General features: G+C 38.6%; 4 protein-coding genes across 11 annotated transcripts; 3 read left to right on the top strand and 1 right to left on the bottom strand.

Annotated features, from left to right (window-relative positions):
* The first annotated feature begins 2,621 nt into the window (after window positions 1–2,621).
* LOC126632502 (cyclin-D5-1-like) lies at window positions 2,622–4,566 on the top strand. The gene is made up of 6 exons (XM_050302930.1): window positions 2,622–2,698; window positions 2,741–3,007; window positions 3,121–3,207; window positions 3,333–3,615; window positions 3,698–3,831; window positions 3,913–4,566. Exons 2-6 carry the CDS (start codon window positions 2,867–2,869, stop codon window positions 3,994–3,996), a joined length of 729 nt encoding a protein of 242 aa, XP_050158887.1. The 5' UTR covers window positions 2,622–2,698; window positions 2,741–2,866; the 3' UTR covers window positions 3,997–4,566.
* A 1,147-nt stretch (window positions 4,567–5,713) lies between these two features.
* Window positions 5,714–16,967, top strand: LOC126631295 (cyclin-D5-1-like). Its single transcript, XM_050301471.1, has 7 exons — window positions 5,714–5,893; window positions 5,999–6,085; window positions 6,177–6,474; window positions 6,780–6,913; window positions 7,008–7,163; window positions 7,213–7,295; window positions 16,947–16,967. Exons 1-5 carry the CDS (start codon window positions 5,714–5,716, stop codon window positions 7,134–7,136), a joined length of 828 nt encoding a protein of 275 aa, XP_050157428.1. The 3' UTR covers window positions 7,137–7,163; window positions 7,213–7,295; window positions 16,947–16,967.
* LOC126632499 (calcium-transporting ATPase 2, plasma membrane-type-like) lies at window positions 7,643–23,115 on the bottom strand. Of its 8 annotated transcripts, none has more exons than XM_050302925.1 (8): window positions 22,614–23,114; window positions 21,713–21,767; window positions 19,630–21,591; window positions 9,912–9,985; window positions 9,394–9,552; window positions 8,706–8,877; window positions 8,299–8,597; window positions 7,643–8,158 (listed from the first exon to the last, which is right to left on the bottom strand). In XM_050302925.1, exons 1-8 carry the CDS (start codon window positions 22,785–22,787, stop codon window positions 7,919–7,921), a joined length of 3,135 nt encoding a protein of 1,044 aa, XP_050158882.1. In that variant the 5' UTR covers window positions 22,788–23,114; the 3' UTR covers window positions 7,643–7,918. The 8 variants fall into 8 exon arrangements, with proteins under 8 accessions (XP_050158882.1, XP_050158878.1, XP_050158876.1 ...); XM_050302921.1 differs by lacking the exons at window positions 8,299–8,597; window positions 8,706–8,877; window positions 9,394–9,552; window positions 9,912–9,985 and adding exons at window positions 17,336–17,608; window positions 17,749–18,047; window positions 18,156–18,327; window positions 18,844–19,002 and having other exon boundaries at window positions 7,643–7,885; window positions 19,556–21,591; window positions 22,614–23,113; XM_050302919.1 differs by lacking the exons at window positions 19,630–21,591; window positions 21,713–21,767 and adding an exon at window positions 12,069–12,120 and having other exon boundaries at window positions 9,912–11,956; window positions 22,614–23,115.
* LOC126631826 (cyclin-D5-1-like) lies at window positions 15,292–16,783 on the top strand. The gene is made up of 6 exons (XM_050301984.1): window positions 15,292–15,375; window positions 15,486–15,743; window positions 15,855–15,945; window positions 15,997–16,290; window positions 16,426–16,559; window positions 16,655–16,783. The coding sequence occupies exons 1-6, from the start codon at window positions 15,292–15,294 to the stop codon at window positions 16,781–16,783; spliced, it is 990 nt and encodes a 329-aa protein (XP_050157941.1).
* Window positions 23,116–23,715: the final 600 nt, after the last annotated feature.

Here is a 23,715-nt window from a genome sequence, read left to right as displayed (position 1 = left end):
AAGAACAAAAATAGAAAACAAGTGGGCCTTTGCACTTTGGATTTTTTTTTTCCACTGCACTATTCCTCTTTTCTTATTTTTAAGCTCTTTGGCTTGTCAAAATTAAAAGACAATTACATATAAAGCCCTTAGTCTCGGTGGAATTATTCGAAATACCGAAAACTCCTGAGGACTTGCCTATCAACAACCTTGAAGGGGTCCTGAGGACTTGCCCGTCAACAACCTTGAAGGGGTCCCCTCTTCTCAACCAGCAATATCCCACAATCGGAGCATGGAGTCCTCTTTAAATAAAGAAGAAATGAAAGTATAAAAATCAATTCCTTTTTAATTTCTTATGGTTCTTCTAACAATACCAGGGTGCGTTTTAGATATGTGATTCAATCCAAGCTTGCTTCGTAGTCACGATTAATAATCGAAGTCTTTTAAAGATGAGAATAAAAAAAAATTCAATGAAACGATTACATCACAATAAAATGTAACAATTACGAGCTACAAAGGGTCACATTTGAGCTTCCCTGTCGCTCACACACATTTTCATGAACACACTGCTTCCGTACAAGTTGCTTGCCGCGTGGACGTCTTTCTTAAAAGGGATTATTGTTCATTTTCTTGTCACATTCTACTTGTTTTTTTTATCATTGTTCATTTAAAAGAAAGAGAAGGGTCATTGAACAATAAACTTAAAAGGCCCAGATGTGTTAGAGGGGACTTGATCATGACAAGTCCAAGACCCTTCCAACAGCTTACCTTTAATTGTAAGGGTACCCTAGCCTTCAGAAAGAGATCCTCTTCAGATCTTTTCCTTATAATCCATTAAATCAGGAGATTCGTTTTGTTGAAATTTGATCCAACGACTGAAGTTATTATAACTTTTAAAATGGACCCCTGTTTGTAGCCGTTGGATCAAATTTCAACAGTATGAATTCCCTAATTCAATTAGGAGAAAGAAATCCGGAGAGGATTCCTTTTCCTAGCCCTCCTCCTTTGAGAGTCAAGGGTGTGTTGGCAGAAAAATGGGAGTGGTGGTGGACAATATATGGGAAGCTTGAAGTTGGCTGGCCATGTGAGCACACTGCCCGGTGGCTTCAGGGTTTTTGTTTCAGAAGTGACAAGTTTGAATTGGAATGGGATCTGGGACAGTCAAAACATAGGGAAACACAACCCGTATTCATGTACCCTCCTCCCTGACTACGAAAATAAGTTGTGCTCCGGAGAATTCCATATTCTGCAATTTATAATCGCTAAATTTTAAGATATAAGATAACTCAAAAGTTCAAAACGTATTAGAAGATCCTCAATGACTAATATAATGACTATAATATTATGAGTGTCAGATACGAAGACTTCTACAAAATAGGTATATGACACTAAGGTGTGACGGGAATGACATTTTATCAAAAATTAATACTCACTCCAATTTATAAAAATTCAAATGCATAAGAATTTGCAATTAATAACTTAAATACTATCACAGTAACATTCTTAGTGTAGCTATAGTTTATCTTGTAAAATCAACGATATGTTCATTCAAATGTGTCATTTTTCATTTTAAATACCGTCACATAGATATTGCTTTTGATCATAAGCGTTTTCTTAAGGGAGTTTTAACGAAATACTCCCGGTACTGTTCAATTTTAACGAAAAACCACATTTTTACCTTTCTCTAGTATTATTCATTACATATTTATTTGTTATTTTTCATTAAAACTAAATTTTTTTAAGACTTTACGTTAGTTTTCATTTTTCTTAAACCTACTTGAACGACGTGTTCATCTTGTAAAATCAATGACCTGTTCATTCAAATGTGCAATGACAGGTTGTTGATTCTATAAAAGTGCAAATACAATTTTTAAAGGAAGTGATTCTCACACACATTTTTTACTTTTTAGCCTCACATGATAATTTTTTTTCAAGTGTTCTGTATTCAATCAGATACTCCACGTGACATAAAATAAGTGGAGGGACACACAAAAAAAAAAAATTTATTTCCTCCACTTGTATTATGACATGTGGAGTACCGTTTGACAACCTGGTACTTGAAAAAATCCGTCTCACACACCCCTTTTTATTTTTGGCCATCAAATTAAATAAATAAAACATAATCAATGGCCATGATTAAGGGGTGGTTTGGGAGTGAGGTGCTTAAAAAAAAGGGTTTATTTTGGAAGCTGCTGTGAGAATAAGCTGAAATCAAAGGAAAAAGTTGAAGCTGCTATTTGCAGCTTTGGAAAACTTGCTTTTTTTCAAAGCACACGGAGCTACAATGCTCCTTTAATGAAAAGACCCACTATCAGACTGTTTTTTTTTTCCAAAAGCACTTTTACAAAAAAGTTTACCAAACATTCTGCTGATTTATTTTACAGCCGCTTATTTTCACAGCACAGCCGCTTATTCTCAGAACAGTTTTTTTTCAAAGTACAGTAATACTAAACCAGCCCTAAATAGGCTGTATAAGAGGCTAAAAAATGTGTGTGAAAATTACTTTCCTAAACCGGTACTTGCTAAACTGTTTCACACACCCCGTTTCCCGATTCTGTTGAAACCGTAACCGTTAAACCGGTGTCACATTCTTGCTAAACTGTAACCCTATTTCGTCTCCATTTCAACCTCTCCGGTCCTTATCAGTCTTGCTGGTCAACCATTCTTTCTCTCTCCAAATCTCGGATTATTCAGTCCTGGGATTGTATTATCCGACTCTGTTCCTACTAGATTTTCTGCGCGGAATGCAATAAACAGATAGAAAGAAAAAGAAACCAAAATAGTGATCCTGTATCGCCGGACCTTTCTTGCCGAGAAAGCCACAGCTTTCTCTTCAACGGAGATTTTGTAGAAGACAAAGCATTCCTCAAACTCAACAACTATTACGATGGCGTTTGCATTGGAAGAACAGCAGTTGCAGAACTTAATCCACAGAGAGATCGAATTTGGGTTCGGGAAAGACGAAGATTTGGTGATTCCCACCTGGGTTTTGGACGCTCGATTGGAATCCATCACATGGGTTCTCCAGGTCAGTCTCTAATCTCAAAAACCCAGTTTCTTGTTTTCCAAGTTTCGATAACAAAAAGTTGTTTTGAATCGAAATTGATTGTGTTCTGTTATTGGTGTTTCTTGGGATTTCAGAGAAGAACGGGTCTTGGATTTCATCCTAGAACAGCATATTTGTGCATGACATACTTTGATCGGTTCATTTCCCTGAGACAAATCCCTGTAAGATTTTGTTGTTCGCCTTTTCGGGCTATGTCTAAACGATAATGCCAATGTGTAATGTAAAACTGTATTCCATTCGGTGTTTATGGCGATTGTGTAACGAGAATCAGTTCATGTTTTTGCAGGTTGCTATGGTTAGATTGCTTTCTGTGGCGTGTCTATCTCTGGCTGCAAAGATGAAGGAGCAGAACATTCCATCACTGTCGCAATATGAAGTCGAAAATCCTCACTTTTTCGAAGGAAAACTGATTCAGAAAATGGAGCTTATGGTGTTGGGAGCACTGGAATGGAACATGAATATCATCACACCCTTCTCGTTTGTCGATTACTTCATCTCCAAGTTGTGCCAAGAATCTCCATCTGATGTAAAATTAAAGATTGAAGACCTCCTCCTTTCTGTGATCACAGGTACTTCTGTACCTATTTGATCACTTAATTAATTGTGAGTTGATTTAGATGGTTAGTTAATCATGTTTTAATGTTAATGTAGAGATTAATTTGATGCATCAACGACCGTCAGCTGTAGCAGCCGCCGCCACCTTGATGGCATTGGATCAGAAATTAACAAAAGAAGCATTGGAACTAAAGATAAACTCCATACCAGAACTGAAACTTTCGGAAATTGTGAGTTTATTTAGCTGTTTTCTCATTACTTAATTGTTGTTTCATATGAAATATTGGACTTATTGGCCTTTTGTGTCACAGGAAGCTGTGTTTTCATGCTACAATATACTGCAGGAGCTAAAGACAGAGAAACCTAAAGAACCCGTGTCTGTAAAAATCAATTGATCGCTGATGCTGTTTGATTCGAGCCCAGTGGATGGATGTTGTAGAGAAATTTTCAGTTAGATTAGATTACATCAGAGAAGAGTGATCCTGTTCTGCTATTTCGATAGCGCAGTGGAATTACTTTGGTAAATATACCACATGTGACCAATTGAGGTAAAATTGTAACTGGTTTAAAGAGAGTGCATAGTTCTTACTTGTTCACAATGTCATGATTTGGAGGTGATGAGAAACAGCTTCCTGAAGAAAATTTACAGAAAGTAAAAATAAACCAAAGCTTCTTGCCCTAGAATTTGTACCAGAATATTATTTGTTTCATATTGTGCAATGTCTGTGAGTATTTGTACAAGGCAATCATCATTGAAGGGAAATTCAGACACACCTAGTAGAAATTAATACACACATTTCAAGTTTGTAAAGAGAAAAAGAGTTGTGTAAATGCCATGTAGACCAAAATTCGGAAACACCATTAGAGCATTTCCACTCATGGTCTAATGGATAGGGCAATTGGGTTGAATTGTCCTTAGCCCCAAAAAAAGTTGTCCACCGGTTCAAAAAACGGAGGGCAATTGGCCAAGGGCTTATACCCTTTCAGCTGCCCTTGCAAGAATTGCCTTGGCTTGTGCCATTGCAGTAGTGGGCCCACCCATATGCAAAATCTAGTCCCTTGGAGATCGTTGCCTTGTCCTTGCAGACTGTTGGATTTCCAACGTTAAAAAAAAAATAAAAAATTAAGGTTGTCCAACGTGGCACAATCTGGTGCATCTGATTTAAACAAAATTTAGTAAATCAACTGCCTGAATTAATTTGAAGATAAAAAGAGCTAAAAAACCACCAAAAAATTCTAAAAAAGCACAAATGCTTTTTAACAATACACTTAAAATTAAAAACACTCCACAACCTTACAAAGTTCAACCATCTTCTTCATTTGCCTTTTATTTTTAATTATGCTTGTTGTAATACTATGTTTTGCTTTGTATTTAAAATTAAATGATCGGGGTAAATATGAAGTTTTATTTTCTAAGAACAAAGTTGCTAGTTACACACTTACAAGGCATAAAACATTAAAAAGAAATATTTGTGAATAGTAATTGCCCTTCCTCTTGCCCTTTCTCTTCTCAAACCGGTGTATCTGCACCAAGCCAATTACTATTATAACAGCAATTTCAGTGGCTTGCCATCACCTTGCCTTGCCCTTGCTCTCCTAGAACGAGTGGAGTTGCTCTTATTATATGGGCATTTTCAGTGAATGTTGAAAACTTGAAGCCGGAGAATTTGACGGTTAATTTGAGATGTAGAAGCAAAATATGCTCTCGGAAAAACGATGCAGCATATAAGTATGACAGATGCTAGGATCAATCGCACACGAACGTATGCCCAACCTAGCGTTCAAGCTTGTGGTACTCACAAAGCAGGAACAGATGAGTGAACAGACTACTCTGCTAAACCTGCAACCGTCAAAACTGTGTCACATCTCTGCATCCACTTTCACTATAAATATAATCAGTCGTATTCAGTCTTTGCTGGTCAACCATTTTCTCTCTCCAAATCTTTGGGTTCAGTACTGGGTTGGCTCACTGAGTTCATACTATTTGATTCCTTTTTTCTACTACATTTTCTGCACCTTTCTTGCCAAGAAAGAAACAACGGAGGTGATAACTACGATCCTTTCTCGCCAGACGTTTGTTGCCACGAACGTCTGACATTTTTGGACGGAGAGATGGCTGATGAAAACGCATTGATCAGCATGAACTACTGCTCCGATAGTGCACTGGAACAAGAGCAACTGAAGAACTTAATCAACAGAGAGATCGAATTCGGCTTCAAGAAAGATGAAAGTGTGATCATTCCCAGCTGGCTTTTGGAAGCTCGATCTGAATCCATCACATGGGTTCTCAAGGTTAGTCCCCGAACTCCAAAACCCCATTTCTTGTTTTCGAAATTTCGATCATTTGAACCAACATTTGTGAAGTTTCAAATTTAATCGGGTGTTCTTGAAATTCAGAGAAGTGCAGAACTTGGGTTTCAGCCCTTGACAGCATATCTGGCCATTACATATTTCGATCGATTCTATTCGCTGAGTTCCGACCCTGTAGGATTTTGTTCCTTACACTTTGATTTGATTAACAGTTCTGGCATTAAAGATTATATTTTTATGGTTTTTTCTTCTTCTTTTTCTGCAGAAAGAAGAGCCAAAATCTGCAAAGAGGTTGCTTTCGGTGGTGTGCCTGTCGTTGGCGGCAAAGATGGAGGAGTTGGACGTGAAACTTCCACCACTGTCACAATACGCCGCCGGAGATTACTCCTTTCCAGGTCATTTCGTCAGGACGACGGAGTTAGCGTTTCTCGATCACTTAGATTGGAGGCTGAGTTTGATCACACCCTTTGCGTTTCTCGGTTACTTGATCTCCAAGTTATGCCAGGGACCTGCATCAGATGTGAAATCTCGGATTGAAGGACACCTCCTTTCTGGAATGACAGGTATTTCTGTTAATTTTCACGAACAATGTTTTATGTTTGATCAATCACTTAATTAATATATTTTTCATTTGTTTTAAGAGGTCGCACTTGGTGCGATGGCAAGTGCCTTCGCCCATGAGCGGTAGGTCTCGGGTTCGAGACTTGGGAGCAGCCTCTCCATAAATGGGGGTAAGGCTAGCCGACATTCACCTCTCCCAGACCCTGCGTAAAGCGGGAGCCTTGTGCACTGGGTACGACCTTTTTGTTGGTTGATTTAGATGGTTAATTATAATTTAATAATTAACTCTAATCTTAATGTTTTACAGAGATTAACTTAATGCATCATCGACCGTCCGCCGTAGCAGCAGCCGCCACCTTAATGGCAGCGGATCAGAAGTTAACAAGGGAAGCAGTGGAAGTCATGATAAAATCGGTTCCTGACTTGAATTTTCTGGAAATTGTGAGTTTTCTTAATTGATCTCATTTGTTGATTAATCAATTAGATTAAAAACTGGATTTTGATTAATCTTGGACTCATTGGCCTTTCTGTGCAGGAAGCTGTGTTTTTATGTTACAATCGGATGCAGGAGAAGGAGCTAAAGAGTCTGAAGGACCGATCGATCCCAATAAATGTTGCAGTTAGTTCTTCAGTTCCAGCAGAGAAGTCTGTAAAAACCGATTGATCGCTGATTCCGTTTGATTCGAGCCCCGTGGATGGATGTTGTAGAGAATTCTTTGAGTTGCATTACATCAGAGAAGTGTGATTCTGTTCTGCTAAAGAAATTTCGATAGCAGAGTGGAATTACTTCGGTAATAGTAAATATCACATGTGACCAAATTAGGTCAAACTGTAATTGGCTTAAAGAGTAATTGGAGTAAATTCTTAGGTTAATATCTCTCTTATCACGTGACACCTCCATTCATAACCTTGACTGATGTTTGGGTGAAAGCGAAGATACGAGAAGATTGCATGGCATATCATTTAATTTGTTTTCTCGACGAAAGAGATGGGAGTCGCATGCCATGATAAATTTTACGGCAAAATTTCCGGTATATGCACGGAAATTGCCATGGCCAACTATAGTACAAGCAGTCTCTTATGCAGCATGCATCAATCGGTGGTTTAATTATCGACAATAACACGAGCAATTACAAGAGAAGGATGAGCATTAAGGAATGAACAGCACGATTAAGAAAAACATTCAACCTGTTAGCATAAACTAAATCCTTGTAAAAGTACAACTGGTTAGACGTTCGAACAGGTAGAATACGTCCTACGCATTCATGTTTACAAAAACTATCATTTTGTAAGCGGGAGAGTTTATCATTTAGCCTTGAATTTGTGAGCTTTTCAGAGTCTACGGAGTCAAAAGAATGATCTTTGAAATGATGCCATAACAAAACATCCATCGGTAGGCAAGTGGAGAAGTACCTGTTCAAGTTCCGGTTGATTTCAGTCTACTTGTTACACAGGGATGAATTTCAGAACTACTGAAACCGGCATGCCAAGGAACCCAAGTGCAACGCTGGCAAACCATTGCTTCCAACTTAGAGGATGTGTGCTCGCAAATGTACCCAAGAACTCGATGATTATGATTTGAAAGATAACAGTGGCAGAGAGGACAGTCATGAAAACGTAGTTCTGCATTATGCCTTTGAAGACGTTAACCTTCTCCATTTCCCTCGAGCTGATCTCATTGAAAACCTGAAAGAAGACGGTAGCATTCAAATGAATGTATGTGGATGAGTTGTCATTTCCTGAATTTGAATTTTACTTTTTCCAATACTCCATTCATTAACAAACGCAATACGATTAAATCACATCCCTCGATGATTCATAATTACCTGACAAAACACAAATGAGTTGAAGATAAGGGTGGTCAAGATCAAATCCGAGTCTGGGCCAACGAGCTGAAAAGCTTCTTTTCCTCTGGTCTGTAGAAACCATATTATCACGAACTGATACAGAGACTGCCCTAGGATATTTCTCCACATCACATTAGTGATGAAGTTTCCTTTCCTGCCAACCGGTGCTCTCTTCATTAAATCGTCATTAGGTGGCTCGGTGGCGAATGCAAGGGCTCCTAGAGTGTCCATGATCATGTTGACCCAGAGAAGCTGAACAGCAGTAAGGGGAGTATTTCCTAGGAGCGTTATCAACCCAAAACAAAAAGTTAGCCAATAAAATATTTTCATGAGAAACAAAAACAAGAAACTTAAACAAGAGAGAAAATGCATCGCAGTCTGCTTACCAGTTAAACAGGCGGAAGAGAAGCTGACAATAAGCGCAACCACATTAACCGTTAACTGGAACTGAACAAATTTCTGGATGTTCAAGTACACTGAACGTCCCCATTTGGCCACAGTCACAATTGTAGAAAAGTTATCATCCAGAATTATCACGTCAGCACTTTTCTTTGCCACCTGATATAATTAGCACATTCTTAATTACCTTAATATCAAAAACGATCAAGCTCACCTAAAAATAAAGGATCAGGGGATTCACGAACAAGAAGAAGAGAGTAAATGAGACGTCCTTGGGCAAAGCATTCACTTATTTCTTGTATTATCCATATGTAACCTCATAAAATTTAGTCTTACCACCACCACTTTGCAACCCTTGTGCATTCTTCTGATATCTCAATTTAGTAATAAGATCATGCAACTCTAATTGTACAACTGTAGTTTCCAATCAAATTCTACCGGAACTGAATGTTTGTAATGCAACAAAATAGGTTTACAGGCATGACATGAGAGAGAAAATGGTGATTGAACTTTTCTCTAGAAACAACTACCTAAGAAGTAAAAACGTTGCTTCTTTTAGCATATTATATTTATAAAACAGGAAAATCAACTGTCGACATGTGCGACTCTACGATTTGAGAGAGCGAGAGGAGGCTTTTATTAAGACACAAAAAGAAGCAACATCTTTGTAAATACCTCAGTACCAGCAGTGCCCATTGCAAGTCCTATATCAGCTTCATGAAGTGCTGGAGCATCGTTTGTACCATCACCAGTCACAGCAACAACTTCTTGAAAAGTGATCCTTAAGTGTCTTACAAGGGTATGCTTATCCATTGGTGAAGAACGAGCCATAACCTGATCATAACATCAAATTGCATCATTAGAAAAGTCACTTGAACAGCAAAATTAGACAAGAAAATTGTTCTATTATTTATGGTTAAAGGTGCACGTCACCCGTAAGTGAAGAAATAATTTATTTATCGTTGATATGGTTAGAGCTATTGTCACTGTTAGTATGTCTACCATAATTAGCTGTGCAATAATGGTAACGGGGGAATAAGGAATTTCAATAGGTTTAACAGTCTACTAGTCTAGGGATTTGTTAAGTAAAATACATTTAATTAAATGTTTCTGAGACAGCTCACTGGCGGGATTGTGAAATTTTGATAACATGTTTCTGACTAGTGTCTTTTCAGAAAAATAAGAAACTGTACCTGAAGGTTTGGAATAATTTTTTGTAATTCCTCCTCACTCTTCTCACGAAACACTGGGCCTTCAATTGCCAAACCTCCATCGGTCAAAATTCCACATTCTCTTGCAATTGCTTTTGCAGTGTTTATGTCGTCTCCAGTAATCATTCTGACTGTAATACCAGCAGACCTACAAATTGCAACAGACTCCTTGACACCAGGACGAACTGGATCTTTGATACCCACAATGCCTATAAATGTGTACCCTGAGGTGGGAATAGGACTTTCAGCTGAGAATTTGCCGACCTCCATGTATGCAAGGCAGAGAGTTCTAAGGGCTTCACTAGCAAAACGTTCAATGATGCCATTCAAAAAATTAATGGATGCTTTATCGAGGGGAACAACCTTGCCATCTGGACACATGATTTTGTCACATGCAGCTAATATTATCTCAGAAGCACCTTTAGTGTGCACCCGGAAGCCACCTTTAGGAAGCTCTACAACAACACCCATTCGCTTTTCATGAGAATTGAAGGGCTCAACTTTAACAACTTTTGTTGCCTCCCTTTCTGCCTTGAAATCACCGCCTAGCAACATCCCAAATTCCAAAATAGCAGTCTCAGTGGGTGTTCCAAGTAACTCGGTCTTGCCATCTTTGTTTTTAACAACTTCTCCTCCAGTGTTGTTAAAAATAGATTGCAGCATAAGCCTCAAACCAGATTCAGGAAATTCCTCGGAGGTTCCCACATCTCTGATTTTACCACAAAAGATGCTCAAAAAAGATTGCAGCGCAAGCCTCCAACCAGATTCAGGAACTATAGAAGCAAAGTTAGTAGCTTCCTCGGAGGTTCCCACATCTCTGATTTTACCATAAATGCAAGCTTTCACAACAGTCATGTGGCTCGTCGTTAGTGTCCCGGTCTTGTCACTGCAGATAGTTGTGGCTGATCCCATTGTCTCACAAGCAGCCAGATGCCTGACTAGTGCCTTATCGTTCATCATCTTCTTCATGGCAAAAGCAAGACTCAATGTCACAGCCAAAGGCAAACCCTCTGGAACAGCAACAACAACAATTGTAACAGCTATAGAAAAATATTCCAAGATTTCCAATGCTTCATCTCCAGACCAGATCAAGTGGGATCCTTGTTGAAGATTGCGGCTGAACAATCCTTGAACCAATACAGAAAATGTCACAACAGCAAAAAACAGGCCTATTTTCCCAATGATGGTTGCCACACCATTTAGTTTGACCTGCAAGGGGGTTTCATCATCTCCCCCTTCACTAAGAGTAACCATCAGTTTACCCCACTGGGTTCTCATTCCAACAGTAGTTACAAGCATCTTGCATGATCCATCCTGAACTTTAGTTCCACAGAGGAGAAAAGGATTCGTAGAGTTGACCTTAACTGGTTCACTCTCTCCTGTTAAACTGGATTCATTTATCAGCACAGGAAACTCCGAAACAAAAAGTCCATCAGCTGGGACCACATCTCCAATAGAAAGATGAACAATGTCACCAGGAAGTAGATCGTAAATGGACAACTTCTGTCTGAATCCATCTCTAGTAACCTGAACTGTAATTTTTTTCTTCTCCTTCTCCAAATCCTTGAACTGCAGGGATTGTTTATAATCACTAGTTGCAGTGACAAATACAACAAGCAAAATGCTAGCAACAATTCCAAGTCCATCATGGGCACCCTTTGGCCAACCTTCTGTCATTATCCCAACCAGCAGAGATACAAAGGCACAAAATGCAAGTATCATGAGGGTAGTGTCCTGAAGGGCTTCCCACACATAAACAAGAAATCCACTGCATGGTTTTTCAATGAATTTATTAACCCCATATATTTCTTTTCTCTTATTAAGCAATTTCTCAGAAGTAGAAATTCCATTGATACTGGATGTTCCAAGCTTGTCTATGATAGTCTCCACACCACCATGACTTTTCAAGTATTGCACATCACGGCCTTCAACAATCCATTGCACCTCATCAGCACAAATTTGAAAACCCGCAGCTTTGACTTCCTCAGGTACTGTATAATCACTGTGCACACTTAAGCCTGCACACGCTGAAGATTGAAAACCAAATAAACATATAAAACAAATAGAACCATTGTTTGTAAAATATAATAAATATCGTCTGTATAAACAACATGGAACTGAGTAGGTTAAGATTCTAACCTTGGATAAACTGAAGCGTTTGTGAAACCAAATCTGCAACTCTAAACTTACCCTGTTATTTCAACCGAAGAACAAAGGACAACACACTAAGAAATAAAGTTTTCTTTTATAAGACAGCAAAAGATATATTTTCTACATGAAGTATGCACATGAATATATTTTTTACCAGTTACTACCCCTATTAAGTATAAATATATCTGCTCAATTTCTTTTTATGGTAGACGGTATACCTTAATTTCATAGTCTATCAAACAGCAACTATGGTTCACTGCAGAATTGAACTTATCCTCATTTATGTAGCATAAGGTCATTTAAAGCTGTGAGTTTGCTTAAAATTTTTACCGTGCAATGCATCAATTTTTAAGTCCTCTTACAGATTATCAGAATATAACAGTTGATATACCATCAACCAAATCTAGTACAATATGTACTTGGTCAAGGTTTTCGTTTTGACATTCAGCAAGATGAAATGGATCTGGGAACAGCACTGATAATTCAGCATGCAACAGAAACACACAACCCCAAATTACGAACAACAGCGAGTCTACTTTTTCCCTTCTTAGCTAGGCTATCATCGAATTTCGATTGAGAGATGATCTTCCCAACTTTCTATATACAAATCTTTGATTTTGTTAGAAAACGAACGCTAATAAATTAGAAATCCAGATTAACGAACACTAATCAATTAGAAATCCAGATTAACGAACACTAATCAATTAGAAATCCAACTGAAATGTAAATCTATCAGCACGCAGAAAAAGAACATTAATCAATTAGAAATCCAGATTAATTGTAGCATTGGGGTCACACTCAACTTATCAACAAAAAGAACTAAATAATTCCAAAAATTTTCTCAGGAGCCAAACAGAACAAAAAAAGAGAGAGAAACCAAAAGAGTAACCGATTTATACCTGATTGGTTCGTCGAATGGCCTCAGCTTCAAAACGCTTGGGGAGGTTAGCAGTGAATCTGAACCTCCGTTTCCGATTCTTGACAAGTCCACACGGCTTCCTCCATATCTGAAACGCCTCCTCCGACGAGTTCTTCGCCTTCACATAAAAGTTCTCGTTCAAATAGCTCTCCATCTCAGCTTCTCAGCTTCACAGCAAACCAGAAACCCTAGCCTTATACACAGAGACGAGTTCTTCGCCTTCACATAAAAGTTCTCGCTGCAGCCATAGCGGAATCTCACAGAGAATTGAAGAGAAAAGTAGGACAAGACCTGCTTGGCAAGAGAGAAAGTGCAAGAAAATCAAGAATGCAGAAGCGGGAGATCAGCGTCAGTGGACTCCGGCGATGATCCCATGTAGAAAGTAGAATCTCTGTGAGTAAGGAATTAGAGTTTTGGAGAGAGAGAGAGAGGAAAATGTAGAGAGAGAATTGCGTAATTATATTTTCGTACATTGAGATACCGTGTGCATTGAGTATTTAACTGAAGTTAACTGATTATGCTGACTCAACAATTTCTTAACTAACGTCTGGACTGAGGTACTAATCTGGTGCTTTACATCTTTGATAAGATTGTGAACCTTCATTGCTCCTAACAGTGGGTAAAAATATTAAATTAAAATGTCTTTGCCGCGTGGTGTCAGAGTCACCGCGTTTAGGAAACGGAGAGAGCGATCAATTTGGGAAATTCCAAAAATTTAATATACAACGTATTTTTATTGTGTAAATTAAATAATCGTCAAATTGATACCGTTAGTAGATTATTTAAGTTTTATATCATTAAACCATCTTCAAAATCGAAATGTCAAAGCTGATATGAAAAAGAATACTAAACTAACATGAACAAGATGATGTCAAAATTGACGCCATGTCAAATGAGGTTTTTGCTATTTCCAAAGATACTTAACTTGCCTTAGGCCATCTCCAACCGAGGGCTGGCCAGATGACTCGTTTTAACCCTCTGGCCCTCCAAGATATTAATATTTTAATGAACAGTACAAGACCATATTTGCTTCCGTTTCCAACCAAGGGCCAAACATAATTTATTATTTAAATTTAAAAACTACAACAACTTAAATTCAAATCCAACAACTTAAATTTAAAAACTACAACTTATATTTAAAAACTACAACTTAAATTTAAAAACGACGAATTAAATTTAAAAACTACAAATTAAATTTAAAAACTACAAATTAAATTTAAAAACAACATTAACTTGAATTTAAAACTACAACAACGTAAATTTAATATCCATAATCAACATCATCCGCCATTGTATGAGTATAGTCAGAGGTAAACAACTGCCACCGGGTCATAATTTCATTTTTTTTCCTATCAAAATAGGCCTTACTCATTGGAGTGTAATTCGAAGTGTTTATTTCCATATTCTTATCATCTATCTCTTCTTGTACTTGTTTGACCCGGTTCTTCATGCCTACTTTTCCTTTCTTCCGCCTCAAGGGCATTTTGCTCTGCCATTAATCGCAATGAGGCCGCCACTTCATGTTGAGCGGCATAATCATCATTTGCCTTGCCCTTTTCCTTCAACCTTCGCGCCTTGTTTCATCCCATAGCCCTAGGTATGTAACCTTCATCCAAAGACGGATTTTCTACCTTTGTTTGTTGAATGGTTGGAGATCCATCTTGATCCATATATGCAGCTAAGGATGCTATTCCGAACATCGGCGTAGAAGCTCTATGTGGTGGATCTTCAAATAACACCCATCTTTTACAAATTTCCCAACAACTGTGAATTTGAAAGGGTTTCGAGCTACTCTCCATATATAATTCCTTCGTTTGGTGTACCGAGAAAAAAATTAAAGGAAATTAATTTATGAAATTAAATGTAATATAATTAAATTTTTAAAATAAATTGTGAAAACACTTACTTCATCATAGTAATCAGAGCCACTTTCATGTCTACTTGCGGGCGGCTGCTAACAATACTTGATGCCATTTGTTCAAACTTGGCTGAAGATGTTTCTTCCATCTTGAAGAACAACTCTCGTGGTTTCGAATATTTACTGGAGTGGTGCCTTCATAGAACTCTAAGTATTTTTTGGACACACGAGTCCAAACACCGTCATTTGTTTGACAATTCCCCCTCCCACTATCTTCCAACATTCATCTATAAGCCTTGCAAAGAGCTTCATCTTCTTTTCAGGTCCAAGCCCTACCTTTTATTGCAGACAAGGCCATTTGAAAATTATTGAAAATATTGAAGAATAGATTTTTAAAAGAGGAAAGAAAATATGAGAATTGAAATGGTGTAGGAATGGTGAAAATTCTGTTAAAACGGTGTCACATCTCTGCATCCACTTTCACTATAAATATATACAGTCGTATTCAGTCTTTGCTGGTCAACCATTTTCTCTCTCAAATCTTTGGCTTCAGTACTAGGTTGGCTCACTGAGTTCATACTATTTGATTCCTTTTTTCTACAACATTTTCTGGACCTTTCTTGCCAAGAAAGAAACAACGGAGGTCGACGGTTGTGATAACTACGATCCTTTCTCGCCCGACGTTTCTTGCCACGAAAGTCTGACATTTTTGGACGGAGAGACGGCAGATGAAAACGCATTGATCAGCACGAACTACTGCTCCGATAGTGCACTGGAACAAGAGCAACTGAAGAACTTAATCAACAGAGAGATCAAATTCGACTTCAAGAAAGATGAAAATGTGATCATTCCCAGCTGGGTTTTGGAAGCTCGTTGGGTTCTCAAGGTCAGTCTCCGAACTCCAAAACCCCATTTCTTGTTTTCGAAATTTCGATCATTTGAACCAACATTTGTGAAGTTTCAATTGGGAACTTAATCGGGTGTTCTTGAAATTCAGAGAAGTGCAGAACTTGGGTTTCAGCCCTTGACAGCATATCTGGCCATTACATATTTCGATCGATTCTATTCGCTGAGTTCCGACCCTGTAGGTTTTAAAGATTATATTTTTATGGTTTTTTCTTCTTCTTTTCTGCAGAAAGAAGAGCCAAAATCTGCAAAGAGGTTGCTTTCGGTGGTGTGCCTGTCGTTGGCGGCAAAGATGGAGGAGTTGGACGTGAAACTTCCACCACTGTCACAATACGCCGCCGGAGATTACTCCTTTCCAGGTCATTTCGTCAGGACGACGGAGTTAGCGTTTCTCGATCACTTAGATTGGAGGCTGAGTTTGATCACACCCTTTGCGTTTCTCGGTTACTTGATCTCCAAGTTATGCCAGGGACCTGCATCAGATGTGAAATCTCGGATTGAAGGACACCTCCTTTCTAGAATGACAGGTATTTCTGTTAATTTTCACGAACAATGTTTTATGTTTGATCAATCACTTAATTAATTTATTTTTTATTTGTTGTTGGTTGATTTAGATGGTTAATTATAATTTATTAATTAACTCTAATCTTAATGTTTTACAGAGATTAACTTAATGCATCATCGACCGTCCGCCGTAGCAGCAGCCGCCACCTTAATGGCAGCGGATCAGAAGTTAACAAAGGAGGCAGTGGAAGTCATGATAAAATCGGTTCCTGGCTTGAATTTTCTGGAAATTGTGAGTTTTCTTAATTGATCTCATTAGTTGATTAATCAAGTAGATTAAAGACTGGATTTTGATTAATCTTGGACTCATTGGCCTTTGTGTTGCAGGAAGCTGTGTTTTTATGCTACAATCGGATGCAGGAGAAGGAGCTAAAGAGTTTGAAGGACCGATCGATCCTGGTAAATGTTGCAGTTAGTTCTTCAGTTCCTGCAGAGAAGTCCGTAAAAACCAATTGATCGCTGATTCCGTTTGATTCGAGCCCCGTGGATGGATGTTGTAGAGAATTCTTTGAGTTGCATTACATCAGAGAAGTGTGATTCTGTTCTGCTAAAGAAATTTCGATAGCGGAGTGGAATTACTTCGGTCGGTAATAGTAAATATCACATGTGACCAAATTAGGTAAAACTGAAATTGGCTTAAAGAGTGTAATTGACGTAAATTCTTACGTTAGTATCTCCCTCATCACGTGACATCTCCATTCATAACTTTGACTGATGTTCGGGTGAAAGCGAAGATACGAGAAGATTGCATGGCATATCATGTAGTTTGTTTTCTCGACGAAAGAGATGAAGTCAGCATGCCATGGTAAATTTTACGGCAAAATTTCCGGTATATGCCTGGAAATTGCCATGGCCAACTATAGTACAAGCAGTCTCTTATGCAGCATGCATCAATCAGTGGTTTAATTATCGACAATAAAACGAGCAATTACAAGAGAAGGATCAAAAGAATGATCTTGGAAATGATGCCATAACAAAACATCCATCGGTAGGCAAGCAGAGATGTACCTGTTCAAGTTCCAGTTGATTTCAGTCTACTTGTTACACAGGGATGAATTTCAGAACTGCTGAAACCGGCATGCCAAGGAACCCAAGTGCAACGCTGGCAAACCATTGCTTCCAACTTAGAGGATGTGTGCTCGCAAATGTACCCAAGAACTCGATGATTATGATTTGAAAGATAACAGTGGCAGAGAGGACAGTCATGAAAACGTAGTTCTGCATTATGCCTTTGAAGACGTTAACCTTCTCCATTTCCCTCGAGCTGATCTCATTGAAAACCTGAAAGAAGACGGTAGCATTCAAATGAATGTATGTGGATGAGTTGTCATTTCCTGAATTTGAATTTTACTTTTTCCAATACTCCATTCATTAACAAACGCAATACGATTAAATCACATCCCTCGATGATTCATAATTACCTGACAAAACACAAATGAGTTGAAGATAAGGGTGGTCAAGATCAAATCCGAGTCTGGGCCAACGAGCTGAAAAGCTTCTTTTCCTCTGGTCTGTAGAAACCATATTATCACGAACTGATACAGAGACTGCCCTAGGATATTTCTCCACATCACATTAGTGATGAAGTTTCCTTTCCTGCCAACCGGTGCTCTCTTCATTAAATCGTCATTAGGTGGCTCGGTGGCGAATGCAAGGGCTCCTAGAGTGTCCATGATCATGTTGACCCAGAGAAGCTGAACAGCAGTAAGGGGAGTATTTCCTAGGAGCGTTATCAACCCAAAACAAAAAGTTAGCCAATAAAATATTTTCATGAGAAACAAAAACAAGAAACTTAAACAAGAGAGAAAATGCATCGCAGTCTGCTTACCAGTTAAACAGGCGGAAGAGAAGCTGACAATAAGCGCAACCACATTAACCGTTAACTGGAACTGAACAAATTTCTGGATGTTCAAGTACACTGAACGTCCCCATTTGGCCACAGTCACAATTGTAGAAAAGTTATCATCCAGAATTATCACGTCAGCACTTTTCTTTGCCACCTGATATAATTAGCACATTCTTAATTACCTTAATATCAAAAACGATCAAGCTCACCTAAAAATAAAGGATCAGGGGATTCACGAACAAGAAGAAGAGAGTAAATGAGACGTCCTTGGGCAAAGCATTCACTTATTTCTTGTATTATCCATATGTAACCTCATAAAATTTAGTCTTACCACCACCACTTTGCAACCCTTGTGCATTCTTCTGATATCTCAATTTAGTAATAAGATCATGCAACTCTAATTGTACAACTGTAGTTTCCAATCAAATTCTACCGGAACTGAATGTTTGTAATGCAACAAAATAGGTTTACAGGCATGACATGAGAGAGAAAATGGTGATTGAACTTTTCTCTAGAAACAACTACCTAAGAAGTAAAAACGTTGCTTCTTTTAGCATATTATATTTATAAAACAGGAAAATCAACTGTCGACATGTGCGACTCTACGATTTGAGAGAGCGAGAGGAGGCTTTTATTAAGACACAAAAAGAAGCAACATCTTTGTAAATACCTCAGTACCAGCAGTGCCCATTGCAAGTCCTATATCAGCTTCATGAAGTGCTGGAGCATCGTTTGTACCATCACCAGTCACAGCAACAACTTCTTGAAAAGTGGTCCTTAAGTGTCTTACAAGGGTATGCTTATCCATTGGTGAAGAACGAGCCATAACCTGATCATAACATCAAATTGCATCATTAGAAAAGTCACTTGAAGTGGAAGGGAACAGCAAAATTAGACAAGAAAATTGTTCTATTATTTATGGTTAAAGGTAGAGGTCGCACTTGGTGCGATGGCAAGTGCTTTCGCCCATGAGCGGTAGGTCTCGGGTTCGAGACTTGGGAGCAGCCTCTCCATAAATGGGGGTAAGGCTAGCCGACATTCACCTCTCCCAGACCCTGCGTAAAGCGGGAGCCTTGTGCACTGGGTACGACCTTTTTATTTATGGTTAAAGGTGCATGTCACCCGTAAGTGAAGAAATAATGTATTTATCGTTGATATGGTTAGAGCTATTGTCACTGTTAGTATGTCTACCATAATTAGCTGTGCAATAATGGTAAAGGGGGAATAAGGAATTTCAATAGGTTTAACAGTTTACTAGTCTAGGGATTTGTTAAGTAAAATACATTTAATTAAATGTTTCTGAGACAGCTCACTGGCGGGATTGTGAAATTTTGATAACATGTTTCTGACAAGTGTCTTTTCAGAAAAATAAGAAACTGTACCTGAAGGTTTGGAATAATTCTTTGTAATTCCTCCTCACTCTTCTCACGAAACACTGGGCCCTCAATTGCCAAACCTCCATCGGTCAAAATTCCACACTCTCTTGCAATTGCTTTTGCAGTGTTTATGTTGTCTCCAGTAATCATTCTGACTGTAATACCAGCAGACCTACAAATTGCAACAGACTCCTTGACACCAGGACGAACTGGATCTTTGATACCCACAATGCCTATAAATGTGTACCCTGAGGTGGGAATAGGACTTTCAGCTGAGAATTTGCCGACCTCCATGTATGCAAGGCAGAGAGTTCTAAGGGCTTCACTAGCAAAACGTTCAATGATGCCATTCAAAAAATTAATGGATGCTTTATCGAGGGGAACAACCTTGCCATCTGGACACATGATTTTGTCGCATGCAGCTAATATTATCTCAGAAGCACCTTTAGTGTGCACCCGGAAGCCACCTTTAGGAAGCTCTACAACAACACCCATTCGCTTTTCATGAGAATTGAAAGGCTCAACTTTAACAACTTTTGTTGCCTCCCTTTCTGCCTTGCAATCACCGCCTAGCAACATCCCAAATTCCAAAATAGCAGTCTCAGTGGGTGTTCCAAGTAACTCAGTCTTGCCATCTTTGTTTTTAACAACTTCTCCTCCAGTGTTGTTAAAAATAGATTGCAGCAGAAGCCTCAAACCAGATTCAGGAAATTCCTCGGAGGTTCCCACATCTCTGATTTTACCACAGAAGATGCTCAAAAAAGATTGCAGCGTAAGCCTCCAACCAGATTCAGGAACTATAGAAGCAAAGTTAGTAGCTTCCTCGGAGGTTCCCACATCTCTGATTTTACCACAAATGCAAGCTTTCACAACAGTCATGTGGCTCGTCGTTAGTGTCCCAGTCTTGTCACTGCAGATAGTTGTGGCTGATCCCATTGTCTCACAAGCAGCCAGATGCCTGACTAGTGCCTTATCGTTCATCATCTTCTTCATGGCAAAAGCAAGACTCAATGTCACAGCCAAAGGCAAACCCTCTGGAACAGCAACAACAACAATTGTAACAGCTATAGCAAAATATTCCAAGATTTCCAATGCTTCATCTCCAGACCAGATCAAGTGGGATCCTTGTTGAAGCTTGCGGCTGAACAATCCTTGAACCAATACAGAAAATGTCACAACAGCAAAAAACAGGCCTATTTTCCCAATGATGGTTGCCACACCATTTAGTTTGACCTGCAAGGGGGTTTCATCATCTCCCCCTTCACTAAGAGTAGCCATCAGTTTACCCCACTGGGTTCTCATTCCAACAGTAGTTACAAGCATCTTGCATGATCCATCCTGAACTTTAGTTCCACAGAGGAGAAAAGGATTTGTAGAGTTGACCTTAACTGGTTCACTCTCTCCTGTTAAACTGGATTCATTTATCAGCACAGGAAACCCCGAAACAAAAAGTCCATCAGCTGGGACCAGATCTCCAATAGAAAGATGAACAATGTCGCCAGGAAGTAGATTGTAAATGGACAACTTCTGTCTGAATCCATCTCTAGTAACCTTAACTGTAATTTTTTTCTTCTCCTTCTCCAAATCCTTGAACTGCAGGGATTGTTTATAATCACTAGTTGCAGTGACAAATACAACAAGCAAAATGCTAGCAACAATTCCAAGTCCATCGTGGGCACCCTTTGGCCAACCTTCTGTCATTATCCCAACCAGCAGAGATACAAAGGCACACAATGCAAGTATCATGAGGGTAGTGTCCTGAAGGGCTTCCCACACATAAACAAGAAATCCACGGGACGGTTTTTCAATAAATTTATTAACCCCATATATTTCTTTTCTCTTATTAAGCAATTTCTCAGAAGTAAAAATTCCATTGATACTTGATGTTCCAAGCTTGTCTGTGATAGTCTCCACACCACCGTGACTTTTCAGCTTTTTCAAATCAAAGCTATCAACAATCGATCCCACCTCATCAGCACAAATTTGAAAGCCCGCAGCTTTGACTTCCTCAGGTACGGTATAATCACTGGGCAAACTTAAGCCTGCACACATTGAAGATTGAAAACCAAATAAACAGATAAAACAAGTAGAACCATTGTTTGAAAATATAATAAATATCGTCTGTACAAACAACTTTAGAGCTGAGTAGGTTAAGATTCTAACCTTGGATAAACTGAAGCGCAGCTTGTGAATCCAAAACTGCAACTCTAAACTTACCCTGTTATTTCAACCGAAGAACGAAGGACAACACACTAAGAAATAAGGTTTTCTTTTATAAGACAGCAAAAGATATATTTTCTACATGAAGTATGCACATGAATATATTTTTTACGAGTTACTACCCCTATTAAGTATAAATATACCTGCTCAATTTCTTTTTATGGTAGACGGTATACCTTAATTTCATAGTCTATCAAACAGCAACTATGGTTCGCTGCAGAATTGAACTTATCCTCGTTTATGTAGCATAAGGTCATTTAAAGCTATGAGTTTGCTTAAAATTTTTACGGTGCATGGTTCTGAAATGATAATCATTCACGAGTCCCTACGTTCACGCGCATCCCCCAAATCTAGTACAATATGTACTTGGTCAAGGTTTTCGTTTTGACATTCAGCAAGATGAGACAGAACAAAATGGCTATTTCAAGCTGATATGGATCTGGGAACAGCACTGATAATTCAGGATGCACCAGAAACACACAACCCCAAATTACGAACAACAGCGAGTCTACTTTTTCCCTTCTTAGCTAGCCCATCATCGAATTTCAATTGAGAGATGATCTTCCCAACTTTCTATATACAACGCTTTGATTTTGTTAGAAAACGAACACTAATAAATTAGAAATCCAGATTAACGAACACTAATCAATTAGAAATCCAGCTGAAATGTAAATCTATAAGCAAGCAGAAAACGAACATTAATCAATTAGAAATCCAGATTAATTGTAGCATTGGGGTCACACTCAACTTATCAACAAAAAGAACTAAATAATTCCAAAAATTTTCTCAGGAGCCAAACAGAACAAAAAAAGAGAGAGAAACCAAAAGAGTAACCGATTTATACCTGATTGGTTCGTCGAATGGCCTCAGCTTCAAAACGCTTGGGGAGGTTAGCAGTGAATCTGAACCTCCGTTTCCGATTCTTGACAAGTCCACACGGCTTCCTCCATATCTGAAACGCCTCCTCCGACGAGTTCTTCGCCTTCACATAAAAGTTCTCGTTCAAATAGCTCTCCATCTCAGCTTCTCAGCTTCACAGCAAACCAGAAACCCTAGCCTTATACACAGAGACGAGTTCTTCGCCTTCACATAAAAGTTCTCGCTGCAGCCATAGCGGAATCTCACAGAGAATTGAAGAGAAAAGTAGGACAAGACCTGTTTGGCAAGAGAGAAAGTGCAAGAAAATCAAGAACGCAGAAGCGGGAGATCAACGTCAGTGGACTCCGGCGATGATCCCATGTAGAAAGTAGAATCTTTGTGAGTAAGGAATTAGAGTTTTAGAGAGAGAGAGAGAGGAAAACGTAGAGAGAGATTTGCGTAACTGCATTTTCATGAGCTGAGATACTGTGACTCGACACTTTCTTAACTAACATCTAGACTAAGGAGGTACTAATCTGGTGCTTTACACCTTTGATAAGATTGTGAACCTTCATTACTCCTAACAGTAGGTAAAAATATTAAATTAAAATGTCTTTGCCGCTTGGTGTCAGAGTTGCCGCGTTTAGGAAATAGAGAGAGCGGTCAAATTCGGAAATTCCAAAAATTTAATATATAACATATTTTTATAGGAAAATTAATGAAAAGTACTTGAAAATTTTGAGTTTTAACTATAACGACAAAATAAAGGGTAAAGTAAATAGTACCAGGTTTGACTATTTAGTGTAAAAATGTGGTTTTTCCGTTAAAATGAACAGTATTGCGGGCTTTTCGTTAAAACTCCATATTTTTATTGTGTAAATTAAATAATCATCAAATTGATATCTTTAGTAGATTATTTAATTTTTATATCATTGGACCATCTTCAAAATCGAAATGTCAAAGCTGATATGAAAAAGAATACTAAACTAACATGAACAAGAAGATGTCAAAATTGACGCCATGTCAAATGAGGTTTTTGCTATTTCCAAAGATACTTAACTTGCCTTAGGCCATCTCCAACCGAGGGC

Source organism: Malus sylvestris, chromosome 8, assembly GCF_916048215.2.
Source record: "Malus sylvestris chromosome 8, drMalSylv7.2, whole genome shotgun sequence".
NCBI lineage: Eukaryota > Viridiplantae > Streptophyta > Magnoliopsida > Rosales > Rosaceae > Malus > Malus sylvestris.
Note: the sequence above shows the minus strand (reverse complement) of the source record. Positions and strands in the feature narration are given on the sequence as shown.